The sequence below is a fragment of the Conger conger genome, chromosome 7 (genome assembly GCF_963514075.1).
Source record: "Conger conger chromosome 7, fConCon1.1, whole genome shotgun sequence".
Classification (NCBI taxonomy): domain Eukaryota; kingdom Metazoa; phylum Chordata; class Actinopteri; order Anguilliformes; family Congridae; genus Conger; species Conger conger.
The window spans coordinates 7111982-7130715 of NC_083766.1; the positions used below are offsets into that span (position 1 = coordinate 7111982).

The following is an 18734-nucleotide window of genomic DNA, read 5'->3' on the forward strand; positions in this document are numbered from 1 at the left end:
AATTAAAGACAAAGACCCTATTTAAAATAAAGTTCAGCTGATTACTCCTGCATTTAATCAATTTTAATACAGAAGTTGCATCCTCTTTCTATTCCTATTAACACGCAGATAAACGTGATAACTGACTTAGTTTAAAAGTGAAATCAGAAAAGTCGGGGAGATTTGGAAGCACCATTCGCATGCGAGGCCCATTGTAAAGAACTTCACTGCCTTGCACGTCACCTTATATCCTTTTTTGACTCTAAATCCACTGCAGGGATCTATCCACTTAGAGCCTTGAAGAGCATGTTCAGTGATGCTTTTCTGCATACCACTGTTGTAATGTGTGGTTATTTGTATTACTGTCACCTTCCTGTGAGCTTCGACCAGTCTGGCCCTTCTCTTCTGACCTCTCTCATTAACAACGTGTTTCTGCCCGCAGAAGTGCTGCTCACTGGATGTTTTTACTTTCCCACCATTCTCTGCAAACTCAAGAGTGTGAAAATCCCAGGAGATCAGCAGATACTCAAACCACCCTGTCTGGCACCAACAATCATTACACGGCCAAAGTCACTTTAATCACATTTCTTTCCCATTCTGACATTTGTTCTGAAATAAATGTGAAATGTGAAATAAATTATGCATTTAGTTGCTGCCACATGATTGGCTGATTAAATATTTGCATTCACAGACTGATGTACAGGTCTACCTAATAAAGTGTTCACTGAGTCGATATCTTTTGTATAAGTGATCATATATGCTGCTTATCCTCCTGTATAAGTAATCAGAATCATATTCTTGAATGCAAAGAGCTTAAAAGTAACTGAGTTGCTGAGAAGAAAGAAAATTAGTTGCATGCATGAGTTTGGAGAAAAACGCTTGATATAATTAGGTTGTGTGGTGGGAAAGCAGCTAGGGAGGAACAGATGAATTAGAGCCAAGGGCTGGTGAGTTGGCAAGAGCGCAGCAGGAGATAATGTCAAGGCTGTCATACCTGCCGGTTCCCGGATCCCATCCTTTTGTTTATGTTTCCCCAGTTCCCCTTGTGTCATGTATTGTATTTGTTTACGTGTGTTTTTATTTTTCCGTGTTGTAGGTCGGCTGTAGCTTGTGTTCTCCGTCCGGTCCTGGTTTTCCATCCCACACAGTCACTTCACTTATCATTTATCCATTAGCACTGATTTCATTTGCCCTGCCGTTCTTACCACATTCCTAACTCATTAGTTAAATGTTGTTTACAATAGTTATGTGTTTTAATGTGAAATCCACGAGATGCTTCTGCTCTCCAAAGTCAGTTCAGCCTTAATGCATTTGTCTGGCACAGAAGCAGACAATCAGCTCAGATTTCACAAGGCATAAAGGTTAAACTGGCAAGACCATGGTATCACAGGCAAAGTGCCCAAATACTTGCAAATGTTTGTTTTCACCAAGTTCATGTTGAAAGACCCCTAGATTGAGTGAGCTGTCAATCTTTACCTGTTTTTCAATGATGGGGGGTGCCAATATTCTTGAGTAGTTTTATTAATCAAGAAACAAATATTCCTACTTCCTTAATATCAAAATTCCAATTTTCAATAACAAAAAAAATTGTTACTAAAAGTGAATACATATTCATTATTCACATGTCACTAAACAAATTAAACACTACACATTTTACCGAGTGTGACTGCGAGGTACTGTAAATAAAATTCTGTGAACAGACGGCAATACTTCAAATCTGCCTGGATATCTCCCCTCCCACCTTTCCTAGCATTGAGATTATTGGTCAGTTCAGCACTTTAACCCAGTTAAACAAGTTGAGAAAATGGTTTAGAATTAATCCTGACTTTGGACTTGAGGAGGAGGGAGTGCAGCATGATGAAATGGTGTGTGTTTGTGTGTGTGTGTGTGTGTGTGCGTACATGCTTGTGTGTGTGTGTGTTTGTGTATCAGGGGAGGGCTATGTGGGGGCGGGGTGGTGGGGGGGGGGGCTCTGTCATGAGGTGGGCATTTCCCTTTGTGTATAAATCCTGCTGTTTCAGAATTATTCCTCAATGGCTCATCTGACAAAGAGGCACATGTGAGATACACAGAGTGTCTGCATATTGGTAGATTTTTTTCCGATCTGATCTCGTCAGTATGCTGGGGCTGCTGCTAATTGCCTGCATGCTGCTGCAGGCTGCAGACTCCAGATGCCCAGATGACCCGTAAGTATTGTATTTTTTATTGTTGTTACTCAGTCAATTTAATCATAAAATTAAGAGAATTGTCTTTTACGTTCATTAGAGCATTATTCTTAATTGCAAGGCAAATGTTGTAGGGCTAAGGCTGTTTTAATATTTCCAATATATTTAAATCAGACTAGGATTCAAAGCAAATGTCTTTTACTGCATTCCTGCATTTTTTAAAGAAAATGTTCTTCCATCTTCCACTAAAGCTCAGGATGCGAATTTTGTAATTTGTGGCATATTAGTGGACACATCCCTTTTATGGGTAAATGTAATTCCATATACTCGATCTTTTTTGACTTTATATTTTTCTTTCTTTTAAAGAATTTATCTTGTGACAGTGGCCTCCCAGACAGCAGGGGGCAGTACAGAGACAGTCTGTGCCCACATTCTTCTTCAGAAGGGACCGCTCTCTTTTACACTTACCCTGGAAATAGGTCCCAGTAATACCACTCTCTTGGAGGAATTAGTTATGACAGAGTTCCATCGCTGTGTACAGTTCCAGGTTTGGTGATTTACCATTTTTCAGTGATTGCTTGGCTTTGTCAAGTTTCTTTGTCAGCTGCAGGAGAGATATATGAATATAAGGAATATACCAGAATAAACAGAATATAATGTTCTAAAATGAATGCATGTAGAATATAAAGTTCTAAAATAAATGTTTCGATACAAATCTTAATTTATGGGTCATACTGACATACTGATTTGTCTCACAATAATAGACCTCTATTGCATGATAAAAGTTTTCAACTGCACTTGTTACTTAGCTGATCCTTTCCATAGCTATTTCAGCCATGTCATTAAAAATAATGGCCAACTGATTAGTCTGGCAAAAATAGACCACGAAGTATGATTCGCAGTATGATAAAAAATGTTATCATACCTCAGATTTTCTTTTAAATGAACTTCACTTCTTCCCTAGCTGGTCCATATTAATTCCTTGCTCTCTGTTTTGCAAGAAACACCTCCATACCAGACGGGACAGAATTCTTGCAGGTCCTGAACCTGGGCCTGCAAGAGGGCAGGGGAGGGGTTTGCAGGGCAGGGGTATCTAGAACAGAATTTCCCTTATAGGAGGATTGTCACGCTTGTTCTGTTCTGTTCTGTCTGCGTACCTATCTCCTACTCACCTCCTCTTAACACCGCCGTAATCAGTGGGATGTGAGGTTGAGTTTCTCTGCCGTGTGTTATTTCCTTGCTCCAGTCAGATTAGACTTCTTGACCGTTTTGATAGGTTGTTCTGTTGGTTGGCTAATTGCCAGGGAGTTATGTATTCTCTCTCATCGTTTTCCCCTTCCTCCGTATCCCTTGTCTCTAGGGATGCCCCTCAAAAATATTAGTGGTTATCTCACGTCTGGGGGGTAACTTTTAGAACCCAACTCGGACGCGTTTGGTCCTCCGACCCCGCTCCCTTACACACCGACAGTGTCGCTGTTTCCTAAATATGGGGCAAAACTTATCAAACAAACACGTCCAGTGACATCACTGTTTGGCTTGAATCTCTAGCCTGTGTTTCCCAGCAGGTAACGGGCGCTCAAACCCCACCCTTTAACACAGAGACTGGTTTATGGACAGCCACCCATCCAGGCAATCACATAACACTCCCATGAAAATACGGTAACGTGAGCATAAAAATAGCACGGAAAACCTAACTTGGCAAGCCAGAGCAACCTGACGGACAGCTCTGACTTTGCCGAGTTAGAAGACAAGCTTTTCGATTTTGACAAAGAAATACAACCACATATTTTTTAACTGGAATTTACAGAGGAAGAATTGCGTGAGCGAGAGAGACAGACAGCGGAGCACAAGGCAGCCGAAGCTAACCGAGAGGATTCATTGGACGAAGTTTCCACAACCAATGTTTTCAAAGAATGCCAAAAGCATGACCTACTGTTACAAAAACCATGCTAGCTATTCCTTAGAATGTTATTATTTTCAATAAATAATGTAAAACCCCACGCTAACCCAATGACGGAATTTAGCGGGGGCCGAAGGGGGTTTTGCGTGCTTGTCCTTCTGGCGTTGCTGGGAGAACATTAGTAGGGTTAATTATTATCCTCCGTACAAGAACAGAGCCACCATTACTCAATAGATGCTCCCGGGATTAGCATTACTGCTGAAATCTCAGTTCGGTGGAGAACTCAGAGGCTGAGGGTCCAGTCAACACAATATATGCAAACCTGCCATGATAGTTGCGAGCCCAGGCCGGCGTAGCATTGTCTGGGCTCCTTAGAGCTAATTTGGCAGGAACCAGCGCCGTAACGCCCATGGGTTCCCTTCACACCAGATTACAAGAGCCGTGCGTCCCCCGACCCTTTAACGGATAGAAACTGCTGGCCTCACAGCTTAGAACTATCACAGGTATACCGCTCCGCCGATCAGTCGGTCTTTGGCTACCATTTCCCCCTGAGTATTTAGTTGTAATTTAGGCTGAAAAGGTACAAGATGAATTAGAATCATGGAGATCACGCAAGTTACAAACAAAATAGTTTATTCGCAGACAGGTAGGTTATTAGCTTTAGAATATCACAATCAATTACAAAATACACAAATTAAGAATAGAGATAGAGTAAATAATCATACCTAGCCTGCTTGGACTATACACAAACACAGAGTATAGAATATGCCGTGTGGAAAGTCGAATATGATCTTCCGCTGCTACACATACATACATACATACATACATACATAAGACATGTGGTGTGGGAAGTCGAATACGATCTTCACGATACTTACATATACATACAATGTGCTGTGTGGGAAGTCGAATACGATCTTCCCAGATTGGTCTGTCTCCCTTGCTTTTATGCCAAATCATACGTTTGGAACCAGGCGGCAGTGCCATAAATCACTCTGGAGGGGTGGTCAAATCTGGAATTTAGGCCCCCACCGTTGGGGGTTGTTGAGTAGGGAAAATGAGATGATTACCAAGAGAGGACGTGTAGGTTTTCCCTCGGGTTACTGAAACTATAGTTTATTAAATTCCATTTGGTATGAAATGTATCTCATCCGATTCCTTGATTTTATCAGATCACATCCATACCAAACAGATTACCCTTATGTTTTATTATGTTGCAGTTATCATGAAAGTTCCTTCCTGATTATCCATTTTACATGCAATTCCTGTTACCATTACATAAGACTTAATGCAATAATACAAGGATCACATTACATTACATTATTGGCATTTGGCAGACGCTCTTATCCAGAGCGACGTACAGTTGATTAGACTAAGCAGGAGACAATCCTCCCCTGGAGCAATGCAGGGTTAAGGGCCTTGCTCAAGGGCCCAACGGCTGTGCGGATCTTATTGTGGCTACACCGGGATTAGAACCACTGACCTTGCGTGTCCCAGTCCTTTACCTTAACCACTACGCTACAGGCCGCCCCCATATGGGCAATGTTTTCAAGGTTTTACCGGGTCTATTTACTATCTTAATAGCAGTTTTGAATATTTAATCTAGGAGAGCAGTCACCGGTGTAATGGCAGCAGTGCCCAAATGAGGGCCTTAGTTCTTGACCCTAAAAGTGAATCACCCATCTATAATTTACAGCCAGGCCCACCAGGCAGGGGGCTAAAACACATGGCTTCTACAGAGACACCTTTTGCCCAGTTTCCCCTCGGCTCCTGAATGGTTATGCTATCAAAGGTAGACTGTTACAAAAACTATACCATTACACCAGTCGCACTGAACCAATCAGAATAACACCAAACATTACTATATTCTGACCTGGGATTATCATGAAACATCTTTATACCTGTGCTCTAACCTGTCAGGAATGTGAGAAAAGGGGGGCCCCCAGGGCCCAAGAAGGCACCTCTAAGAATTTCCAGTCATTCGGTATTTCTACAGTTATATTATCTCATAACAAGTAGACTATCTGCTTCCAACGGCAACCCTTGGCATTCTTTCCAAAATCATTTTGTAAAGTTTGGATATAACCCACGTCAGGAAAACGGCTTTCATTATCTTTCACAAAAGGATGTTTTCAAACATGGCAACCATAATCATAAACCACATTCCTCAGGAGAAAAAGTACCATTGAATGGACGTTAACTTCTGGTGGAAGCGGCCGCTTCCCATGAGTCACCATGTTTTTAGCTAAAGCAAGTTGTCAATTAGCCACTTTTGGGTGCCAGTGTCAATCTGGGAAAATTACTATTTAGTCAGAATATAAAATGAAAAGACTGGTCTTTGGGATAAATCTGGGATAAATGGGTGAGACACTCTCATTTACATTTCTCCTCTCTGTCAATTCCAGGTTCCTTCTGTTGTCACTAATACCGTGGCAACCATTGATGCCTCCCTCAAGGGGGAAACAACATCTTTGAGCAAGAAGACCAAAATCTGGATAAAACCAAGCTCCTCTTTCACTATCATACAGACAGACAAGCCCATCTACAAACCAGGACAGACCAGTAATTTTCAACCATTCATTACTATCTGGCTTGTCTTCATTAGTTCATTAGTGACTATTAAAAATGCCACAGCCACTGACAGCCACACCATTGATCACCAGCAAATACGTTTACTGCTGCCTCTATGCAAGAAGATAACATGTGACACAAAAAAATTATTTCAATATGATTAATGATTCTAGAAATACTGTATAAGAGCTTTTTAATGAGTGTGTTCAGTAATTTACTTTTGTGTTTTGCCGTCCGACTGCTGACTTTCTTTTACTGCTTTTTTTTCTGCTTTTTTTTCTGCAGTCAAGTTCCGTATTGTCACCCTGGATTCTAGCTTCTTGCCTCATGAGGAAGTGGTAAGAGATAATTTTGTGTGTGAGAAGAGAGAGGCAGGGAGACACCAATGTTAGTGTGTAAACGTCAAATGAATTTGGACAAACTGTAAACGATAATTTAACTAAAATAATTTTCACATCTGGTACCTGTCCTGTCACAAAGGATGAGCTTTCTTGTAGTGATGAAATAAAGATGGAGAAAAAACATGAATTTGTGTCTGTGACTCTGCTTGGAAAGAAATGTTTCACTTTTCTTTTATTCTTTCCTTTGCAGTTCCAGGCTATTGAGTTGCAGGTATGGCATCCTGACTGCAATTTGCATGGGTCCATCACACCACATGGGAAATAGAACTTAGTCTGTCTGTTCAGCTATCTCTATCTCTTCTTGGCATACGCCAGTCTGAACCTCAGGCTCTAGGCAATACCTCTGTCCTTCTTTTACAGGACCCTAAGTCAAATCGTATTGCCCAGTGGTTGAACCAATCAATCACCACTGGAATTCTGGACCTGTCCCACCCCACAACGCCTGAGGCCAAGCAAGGCAACTACACCATCTCAGCCAGGACAAAGAGGGACGCTATCACCACCCAGACCTTTGAGATCTTAGAATATGGTAAGGATGCATTCATGTGGTCACAGAATTATTTTTTCTCTTGCCAACACAATTACAGTTTACAGAGCAATGTGCTGAAGCCTCTAAGAGGAAATGGTACAGTGAAAAACAACCAAAATGAATAAAACTGGACAAGGCAATAGAGACTTTTCTAAAGACATCACATTTTGAGCTATCCTATTATATGATAGTTTAAACTTTCCACGATATTGTTAGGTATAATATAATTGCAGGGTTTGGCTTGACAAGACAAGATCTGGCATTATGCAGATTATTTTATTTTGAATGTTCTAAAGTTGTCGTTTTGTTATAGGCGGTGGCCTGTAGCGTAGTGATTAAGGTATATTACTGGGACACGCAAGGTCAGTGGTTCGATCCCTGGTCTAGCCACAATAAGATCTGCATAGCCGTTGGGCCCTTGAGCAAGGGATTTTCTCCTGCTTAGTCTAATCAACTGTACGTCGCACTGGATAAGAGCATCTGCCAGATGCCATTAATGTAATGTAATATGATGTCTTTATATTTATATAAACTGTATTTATATGGTCATTTTTGACAATAAGAATTTTTACAATACATGCCCTTTACAGAAATATTTGGACTCCACTGAGGCCTGTTTTTATCTGTTTCATATTTTAGTCCTGCCAAAGTTTGAGGTTGTCGTCCTCTTCCCTGATGTCATATTTGCCCAAGACAAAAACGCAACAATAAAGATTTGTGGAAAGTAAGTAAGAAAAGCTGTATTTGCCTTGACTAAAATTAAAATGTATCTCATCTTATGAAGTGGGATTGTGGTCTTAGTCAGTGGCTGTTTATTGTTGTCCAGGTACACCTATGGGAAGCCTATCCGGGGTTCTGTTAAGGCCACAGTGTGCATCAAGTCTCAACCAAGGTGGAACTGGCATGTTGAACGTTGCATGGAACAGATGGAACAGTCTACTACGAGGGTAAGAGAACAATAACACAAGGGCCTAATTTAATGGAGGTGCAGCATCATTGGATGTGAAGTCATGCCATTGTTAAAAATGGAGCCTTTGTTGCTATATCACAACCAAAAAACTCCCAACAATGGGATAGAGAAAGAAACCCCCTACTGGCGTCTGGCGAACAAAGACTCTCGAAGAGCTCAGCTGAATTTTTGGTTTATAATGTCCCACAACATTGCATCATTACAGTAAATGCTTTTGCACAATTATTATGTTTCAAAACATTGTTGGTTGGAGAGTAAATTATCTCATTACAAATTTATGTCATTAAAATGTGCTTAATTCCGACTTAATTTGCCCCTGCAAGCAAGGACCCTTTCAATTTGTCCTTGGGTTGGAACCCATTAATTATGACACTCAAGGAAAAACTCATTAATGTTATGATTAAGGTGTATTTCCAGAGTTGAACACCTTATACTGTACTATTTATTTGTTTATAAAAAAAGAGTTATTAATGGACCCTCCCTAAAAAAAGTGTAGCATTTTCCTTTAAAAGATGTTCTGCAACATCGAGTCATTTATGCTTTTTCACAATCTTATTATGCTTAAAAACATCATTGGTTGGAGAGTAGACGATCTCATGGGAGAGTAGACTATGCTTTATCATTCACAAACTGCTACACCACTCCCCTGAACAATTCATTCACAGACACTCGTTCGTTCACAGACACTCATTTGTTCAGTGGAGTGGAGAGTACCTAAATAGTAATAGTGCAAATCGGGGAAAATGATAAAATGGCATATATTGCACAAGTACGAATTAGAATTATTTGTTTTGTTTAGTAGAGCGCAAAAGTGTGCCCCTACTGGCGAATGAAGACTCAGTGAAACGAATTACTAAAATGACTGAACTGAGAAAACAAATCAGGAATCCTGAGTCAGGAAGAAGAATCATTCAATTCGAACAACTTGTTTGTAAACTGCACTACACAAAGTAAGATTACTTTAGGTTCAATAGGTGTGTAGCAAAGAGTTGAGGTTGGTACAGAAAATTGTTTGACAATGTTTCCACCCAGTGATGACCTGCTTTACTGGCCATTGACCGTTCTTTGGTCCTCATGTTGCGAGACAACATCAACAGACTTAAAATGCAAATTCCACAATCAATTGTTGATTACCCGTGCATGAAGTAATGGCACAACACCACACAGCTGACCAGGAACAGCTGAGCAGTCAATTACCCTCTTATCCTTGGTCCCCCAAATTTCAGTATTATACTGTGTATATAACTCTTTTTGTAGGACTGCACAATTAACAGGTGCCTGATGAAGCAGTACATTCACTTTTGTTCAGTAAGATGGAGAATAAATATGTTGACTAATATCTTTCCACATCTGGCACTCTACTACTAATTCTGATTTGTGCCATTTTCTTGCCATGTCATTTTCCAGCCATGTCCCCACCTATCTAGCCAACACCAGCATAGCTAACTAGCTAGCATCTTTTAACCTGATTCTAATGATGATGCTCAGAATATTCCTGACCTCTGTCATTGTTTGACCTAGACTGACAAGACCGGATGTGCAACAATCTTCATCAATTCAGCCCTCTTTTCCCCCTCCTCAAATACTCAAGAAAGCCTTACTGTGCATGGCAAGATGGAGGAAGATGGAACAGGTAGGAATCATGTGATTTTTTCTTTGTTTTTTATTTTGGTAAATGGTAAATGGTGGGCATTTATATAGCGCCTTTATCCAAAGCGCTGTACAATTGATGCTTCTCATTCACCCATTCATACACACACTCACGGCAATTAGCTGCCATGCAAGGCACCCAATTTCGTCAGGAGCATTTGGGGGTTATGAGACGGGTGCGTGGGGGTTGGACCCAAAATGCACGACTCAGAAACAATAATGGAATAAAGTCCCGTCAGGGCTTTATTTGGGACGAATCCCAGGAGCGTAGTCACAACAAGCAAAGTCCATACACGTAGATCCAGCCAAACAAACGATAAACAAACAAAAAGCACGGTGCCGAGGGAAGAGGCAAACTCGTAGTCGGTAAACGTGCAGGGAGGTCCGGTAGCAGGAGAGCTGTCAGCGGGGCAGATGTACAGGCGGACGGCAGGCAGAGTCGTAGTCGAGGGCGATGCGGAAGTCGAAACCATAAAACAATCAGCGAGGCAAAAGTACAAAGACGGTAGGCGAGGACGTGGTCAAAAACAAAACGATGGTAAACGAAACAGAAATCAATAAACAATAGCCAGTAAACAGGCTTGGATCTTAACGTGAATCAATCAGAAAAAATGCTCAAAAGCTGCGTAGTAAGACTAGAGGCAGACAATTTCGCGAAGAACAGTTGCGCGACTGGGCTATAAATGCGGGTGTGAAAACAGGTGCGATGGATGACAAGTTTAACAAGGAGATTAGTAATCGTTAGTAATAAACCTATCCTGCCCTAGCATTAGTAAATTAGTAAATGACATGCACGAGAAACGTAAGGTAACATGAACACATGATTAGTTTGTTCGTTTCTACCCAATCCTGATCTAGCGTTAGTAGTTTTAGTAAATAGACAAATGGAAACACTTAGGGAGTGAATGACAGAAGGAGAGAGAGAGAAAAGGCGGAACGCAAGGTTTGCGGAAAGACATCTAAAAGTGTATGCATAAACAACGACCAGTTAACGTAACAATAAACATAAAACATAACACAAAGCGAAACTAAGACGATAACCAATCAAGATAACAAGGTAATATAATCGTACGAAACATAACTAGACATGACAAGAAAATAAATCGTAACGAAACATAACTAAACAACATGACGAACCTAGACTAACATAATACATGATAAGACACTACGTGACTAAGACAACATGAATAAACATAAAACATGGCGAGACAGACCTGAAACGTGACAGGTTAAGCTTCTTGCTCAGGGACACTTCGACACAGCCCGGGCTGGCGGATCGAACCGCTAGCCCTCCGACTGCCAGAGGACTGCTCTTACAGCCTGAGCCATGTTGCTAATTAAGTTGAATGAATAAGCATTCTCCTAGAGAAAAATCATCTTCCATTAAAACAAACAGACTGAATGATATCACAAAACAAAATAATATCTGTATTAAAATAACTATAAGAATGATTAAAAACACTTGGGTTGCTATAGAACTTGCAGTGAACAGAAATACTTTTAAAGAGTTTTTTTTTCATGTTTTTCCAGTTTCAGTGTTTTTAATGTTTTTTTATTTATTTATTGGCCCAGGCAGTATTTGTGTGTGAAGAATATTTTAGACCATGAACATTTTTTCTAGACTTTAGCTTTTAAATAAAATTGCAGAATAATTTCATCCCACAAGGAAAGTATTTTATGTGGTTTTAAAAAATTTTTTTAAATGGCGTTAAAATTACTTTCAAATACTGTCAGCGAAGGGAAGTTTGTTTTTTTACAAACATTCAGCAACTTCTGTGCAGTGATACTCTGGTGTCAGACAGCAACAGGGCAATGACTGACTGTTTCTTTTTAGGTGTTGTTTTGACAGGCACTGGCAGTACAAAGATAATCAAAGGGGAAAAAATTCATATTGAGTTTCAAGACACTCCGTCATCTTTCAAGCCAGGAATAAACTATGAGGGAAAGGTAACCATCCACCTTTTCCAGTGAGAAAATGCAGCTCCCGTGAGCTCGAATTGCTGAGGCCATCATACACAATTTATGATCATAAATTTCTAATGTACCAATGACTAAGACAATGTCTGATTTGGTTTCTTATTTGTCCAGAAATTGGCACAAACTGAATTTCAGAGTCATGGCTTTGTTGTGTGTCATAGTCACATTCTGGCATACTGAGTATTGGCATACTATTTGTACACTAAGCTTTTGTAAGCAAACAATGAAGACATTTGGTACCCGAAAACAAATTACTTTAACTACACATGCCTTTTTAGAGAATGTGTGGAATTTTCTCTCACTTTTTTGGTCACATTTCTGTATTCACATTCAATAATACAGGCAGAAAAACAATGATTGATACATGCCAACGTTTATAAGCAAAGTACAATTACTGGGCTCTTGTAGAATTTTTACCATTTTGTACTTTAATTGCATTTTAATCATTTTGTCACTTTTTATGTAAAGCGTCTTTGAGTATCATAAAAAGCACTCTGTAAATTTATTTATTTATTTATTTATTTATTTATTTTATTTATTTATTTTATTTTTTTTGGTTTTGTTTTTTTGTGGGCGGCACGGATGGTGCAGTGGGTAGCACTGCCGCCTCACAGCAAGGAGGTCCTGGGTTCGAATCCCCGTCGGCCGGGGCCTCTCTGTGTGGAGTTTGCATGTTCTTCCCGTGTCTGCGTGGGTTTCCTCCGGGTACTCCGGTTTCCTCCCACAGTCCAAAGACATGCAGGTTAGGCCGATTGGAGAGTCTAAAATTGCCCATAGGTATGAGTGTGTGAGTGAATGGTGTGTGTGCCCTGCGATGGACTGGCGACCTGTCCAGGGTGTATTCCTGCCTTTCGCCCAATGTATGCTGGGATGGGCTCCAGCCCCCCTGCGACCCTGTTCAGGATAAGCGGGTTCAGATAATGGATGGATGGATGGATGGATGGATGTTTTTTTGTTTCACAGCGTCATGGCTGTTGGAATAAAGCTCTTGCTAAAATAAATTTGTCACACTTTTCAGATCATCGTGAAAGGTTCCTCTTCCTCTATTGCCAACAAGCCCATCTTCCTCCATGGACCGAAGGGGGCTACATGGAAATTGACCACTGACAGTGAGGGTGTGGCCCACTTCTCACTGGACACCAGTGGTTGGTTGGAAGAAAGTGCCAACCTAATTGTAAGACTCCATTTCCATCTTTTTGCTTGCACATATTTTCCTGCTGTGTGACTGAAACTGCCAGTACAGTCACCCTCACACAATTCATGGCTGAAGACAAGTTGAATGTGTGGACCCTCAAAATGACATGTACAGTACTGTGCAAAAGTTTTAGGCTGTAAAGTAAGAATGCTTTCAAAAATAGAAATGGTAATAGTTCATTTTTATCAATTAACAAAATCTAAATCAAATCAAATATTTGGTGTGACCACACTTCAGCATCAATTCTTCTAGGTACACTTGCAAAAAGTCAGGGATTTTGTAGACATAGTCTGGTGTGTGATTAACCAATTATACCAAACAGGAGCTAATAATCATCAATGTAATATGTAGGTTGAAACACAATCATTAACTGAAACAGAAACGGCTGTGTAGGAGGGTTAAAACTGGGTGAGGAACAGCAGAAACTCTGCTTCCAAGGTGAGGTTGCTGAAGACAGTTTAATGTCAGAAGTCATACACCATGGCAAGACTGAGCACAGCACCAAGACACAAGGTAGTTAAAGTGCATTTACATTCCATTACATTATTGGCATTTGGCAGACGCTCTTATCCAGAGCGACGTACAACGTACCCATAACCAGGGCTAAGTGCGCTGAAAGACCCTAGAGGGAAGTACAATTTCAATTGCTCCCCGTACAACAAAGATAAGGACCAGGGCCTATTTTTATTTTATTTTATTTAATCAACAAATAAACAAACAACAAGGCAAAAGTGACCAAACTTAACTATCCAAATACTGCTTACCTAGCCAACTAAAAATACCTACGTAAATCACAAAGACAACAATTAAGGTTCACAGGGAGGTAGGGAGGGATGGGGAGAGGTGCTGCTTGAAGAGGTGCGTCTTCAGTTTGCGCTTGAAGGTGGGGAGAGATTCTACAGTTCTGACCTCAACGGGGAGTTTGTTCCACCACCGTGGAGCCAGAACACACAGTAGTCGTGAGTGTGAGGTGGAGGTTCGGAGAGGGGGAGGTGCCAAGCGGCCTGTGGAGGCTGAACGAAGAGGTCTGGCAGGGGTGTAGGGTCTGATGATTTTAGCAAGGTCAATTCCAGGCAGAAATTTCAAGGCAGACAGGGGTTTCCAGATGTGCTGTTCAAGCTCTGTTGAAGAAGCACAAAGAAACTGGCAACGCTGAGGACCGTCGACGCAGTGGTCGGCCAAGGAAACATAGTGCAGCAGATGAAAGACACATCATGCTTACTTCCCTTCACAATGGGAAAATGTCCAGCAGTGCCATCGACTCAGAATTGGCAGAAATCAATGGGGCCCAGGTACGCCCATCTACTGTGTGGAGAAGTCTGGTCAGAAGTGGTCTTCATGGAAGAATTGTGGCCAAAAAGCCATACCTCTGATGTGGAAACAAGGCCAAGCGACTCAACTATGCACGAAAACACAGGAACTGGGGTGCAGAAAAATGGCATCAGGTTCTCTGGACTGGTGAGTGAAAAATATTTGGCCCTAGCAGAAGGCAGTTTGTTCACCAAAGGGCTGGAGAGTGGTACAAGAATGAATGTCTTCAAGCAACAGTGAAGCATGGTGGAGGTTCCTTGCAAGTTTAGGGCTGCATTTCTGAAAATGGAGTTGGGGATTTGGTCAGAATGAATGGTCTTCTCAATGCTGAGAAGTATAGGCAGATACTTATCCATCATGCAATTCCATCAGGGAGGCATCTGATTGGCCCAAATTCATGCTGCAGCAGGATAACGACCCCAGAAATACAGCCAATGTCATTAAGAACTATCTTCAGCATAAAGAAGAACAAGGAGTCCTGGAAGTGATGGTATGGCCCCTACAGAGCCCTGATCTCAACATCATCGAGTCTGTCTGGGATTACAGAAGCATTTGAGGCTGCCTAAATCCACAGAAGAACTGTGGCAAGTTCTGAAAGATGTTTGGAACAAGCTACCTGCCGAGTTCCTTCCTGTGTGCAAGTATACCTAGAAGAATTGATGCTGTTTTGAAGGCAAAGGGTGATCACACCAAATATTGATTTGATTTAGATTTTTCTTCTGTTCATTCACTTCTTCTGTTCATGCATTTTGTTAATTGATAAAAATCAATTTTTAACATTTCTATTATTGAAAGCATTCTTGTTTTACAGCATTTCTTCACACCTGCCTAAATCTTTTGCACAGTACTGTATTCATTCGTATTCATAGACTGTAACAAAAAAAGAAAACATGGACAAAGTTACTGTGACGTCACCCTCTGACTTTCCATGGGCTTCAAAACAATGTTTTTGTATTGCATGTTGTAGATATTGGAGCCAGAGATTGCGCAGTAGCTAAAAGGTGGGATTCTTGTAAGGTCATGAAGTCTGGGCCGGGTCTACGTAAGCTCATGGGATACTGCCTCCTTGAGTGATGTGCAGTGACAAGGCAGTGATGCAAGCTGTCCCTGATTGGTCCACAAAATATTGAAATATTGTCTAAATGACACAATCACTTAACACTGGCACATGGTGAGAAAAAAACACCTATTGTGAGTGCATGTTCTTGTGGGACAAAATTATTGGCTTTATTTTGACTACTGTATTGGTATCATTAACTTGCACTGCAATGGGTGGCTGAAAGACTGGAGCCAACCATGCTGCCAATAGAGGCCAATGTCTCTCAACAAGGGGCCTTATTTCCAAACATCTTAAGATGAACCAACCAAATTATAAAATAATAGGCCTATCAGTCCTAACTCAAGCCTCTTAAGCTTTTGGTCAAAGAGTAATGCAGAAAGCATTGTAGCTCAACCAGCTCCTAAATCTGAAACGTTAGGGGTAGTCAAAGTCACAAAGACCAAATCACAAACAGTCCCAAGATAGCTGATGCTGGCAATCTGCTTCGCAATCAGGTCAGTGGTTTAGAAACATTTAATGACATCAAGCTTTTAAAATGGTATTGTGTTAAGTGTGCGCGTATTAGAATAATACTCTTGAGTGGAATGATAAGAAGTTTTCTGAACATGGCCCCTGGAAGTGAGCTTCAAAAATGCAGCCCAGTCTGAGCCTTTTGTTCCTATTGTATATTCTGCAAAGTTATTATATATATATATTTCCTGGTCTCTTTGGGCAGCATTGTTGGTGAAAATAAACAATGTTCAGATGGCTGCTTGCAAATCCAGGTTTTGTGAGTAAATCTTCTCTTCTTCTTCCACATCACTGAATACAGGCGAGTTGTAATGAAGAGTCAACACAAATACACAGCACATGCTCAGCAAACCATGCAGCCACAATATTTTATTCGAAGAGCAAGAGCTTCCTGAGTATCAAGCATGCAAAAGAATCACTTCCTTGTGATCAGGACAACCAAGTCCTGGTGCGTTACATCATCCAAGGGGAGGAGCTTAAGGATAAGAAAACTCTTGACTTTTTCTACTTGGTGAGTTCTTGTCTGATTTTCAATTTTGCAAGTAGGGATTTTAGTTACTGAAATGTGTTCTGAGGCCCCTGGACTGAGTTGAAAAATATCATGTGTTAAGACAGTGAAACAAAGAGAAAAAAGGCAGCAAACAAGCTTAAAACTGTGCTCTCCTACAAGGCCATACAAGGCTGATGTCCAGGCTTGTTGAATTTTGGCTCCACCTTCTGACTTCATCTCCTCCTTTTTTTGATTGGGCACCTCAAACCAATCACATCTAATTCTGCCCTCAGAACGCAACTCCAGTAACTAAAACTCCTATTACCTTCCATTTTGATGTGGCCATTTATATTTATTAATCATTTTCAGATGGCAGTGGATGGGGCATAAGTATGGCATTTATTTGCCCTGCCAGATTAACATATTGTATACAGGTTTGCTTTCCAAACGGCAATGAGTTCTTTGGCCTGGACTGCAGAGAAAGTGTTTCTTTAGGTTTAGGTGATCTACCCACACAATTTATGATCATACATTTCTAATGGTCCACTGACTAAGAAAATGTCTTATTTGTTTTCTTATTTGTCCAGAAATTGGCACAAACTGAATTTCATAGTCATGGATTTTTTGTGTGTCATAGTCACATTCTGGCATACTGAGTATTGGCATACTATTTGTACACTAAGCTTTTGTAAGCAAACAATACATTTGGTACCCGATAACAAATTACTTTAACTGCACATGCCTTTTTAGAGAATGTGTGGAATTTTCTTTCACTTTTTTGGTTTCACATTTCTGTTTTCACATTCAGTCATACAGGCAGAAAAACAATGATTGATACATGCCAACCAGTTCAGTCCAGTTCAGCTAACTCCTGGTTTCCCCTCTCCTGTCACCCAGGTTTTGTCCAAAGGGAGCATTGTGCAGCACGGGCGTTCTGAAGTGATGCTGAATGAAGGAGAAGGTGACGTTCCCTTGAGAAATGATTGCTCATTATATTTCTGAGATGCTCAAGGGAGAACTTTGCCACTATGCCCACATATCTTAAAAGGTTATCACGTCTCATAAACCAGAGACAAACATTCCCCTTTCTTTTTCATTGCAGTTAAGAGAGGGGAGTTTTCTTTCTCCCTGAAGCAGACAGGAGATCTGGCCCCTTATGCCCAGCTGGTGGTGTACACAGTGCTGCCTGATGGAGAGGTTGTGGCAGACAGCTTCGACTTTCCCATCCAGTTGTGCTTCAAGAACAAGGTAAACTGTACCTGAATTCCAGTGAGAATGGAAATAAACCATCAGAATGTGTAGCAGCTCCACAGAAAGCACTTCTACCAAAGGCCTTGAATACGCCCCTTCTACAGCTAAAACTCCAAGGGTTCCCTTATAAAAAAAAGAAATGGGACTCAAGTGGTAAAATAAAAAAGAGATTTAAAAGAGTGAAAGGCCATGAATATGCCATACATTTTTATAAACAGAAGCAGACAGTCAACTGTACAGTGTTTACCATTCACTGTTTGCTGTTATTGATTTATAATTTTTTGACTGTGTAATAAAGTGAACAGTGTGGGTTGGTGATGTCTGTAACTTAGATGGCTGCCAAGGCATAAGAGATTTCTTTCCCGTCTTCTCCCATCAATCACATTACAGCTGACGCTTTCATCCAAAGTGGCTTACAGTTGAATAGGCAAAGCCAATGTGGGCTTAAGGGCCCAATATTTTATCTTATTGTGACTACACTGGGGCTTGGACCATGAATCGTCCATGTCCCCATCAAGCATCTTCGCCACAAAGGCTATCTTTCTCCCTGCATTTGAATAACTGTAATTGTGCCTCTGGCAATTTAGCAGTACCTCAAACAGCTGGTGATCGAAGGTAACTTCTGAAGTGTACCTATATGCACTCTTTCAATACAGAAATTGTAAGCAAAGTTTATACTCTTCTCAGAAATACATTGGTGTATTTCTGAGAAGTAGAGCTTGCGGGCACCTGGAAACTCATGTAACAGGAAGTTGAGGGTTCTGTACAACTTGGG

The 18734-nt window shown here is 40.9% G+C and overlaps 1 protein-coding gene across 1 annotated transcript in view; it reads left to right on the top strand.

The window, feature by feature from the left end:
* Positions 1 to 2013: 2013 nt before the first annotated feature.
* Positions 2014 to 18734, top strand: part of LOC133132355 (alpha-2-macroglobulin-like) — a 40876-nt gene continuing 24155 nt past the window's right edge. Inside the window, exons 1-14 of the mRNA XM_061247739.1 lie at positions 2014 to 2165; positions 2511 to 2691; positions 6450 to 6606; positions 6901 to 6953; positions 7207 to 7227; positions 7377 to 7545; positions 8185 to 8269; positions 8372 to 8492; positions 10037 to 10148; positions 12000 to 12112; positions 13161 to 13316; positions 16520 to 16729; positions 17606 to 17669; positions 17811 to 17956. Of these exons, the coding sequence (XP_061103723.1) occupies positions 2098 to 2165; positions 2511 to 2691; positions 6450 to 6606; positions 6901 to 6953; positions 7207 to 7227; positions 7377 to 7545; positions 8185 to 8269; positions 8372 to 8492; positions 10037 to 10148; positions 12000 to 12112; positions 13161 to 13316; positions 16520 to 16729; positions 17606 to 17669; positions 17811 to 17956 (1656 nt within the window). The 5' untranslated portion in view covers positions 2014 to 2097. The remainder of the gene's footprint in view (positions 2166 to 2510; positions 2692 to 6449; positions 6607 to 6900; positions 6954 to 7206; positions 7228 to 7376; positions 7546 to 8184; positions 8270 to 8371; positions 8493 to 10036; positions 10149 to 11999; positions 12113 to 13160; positions 13317 to 16519; positions 16730 to 17605; positions 17670 to 17810; positions 17957 to 18734) is intronic.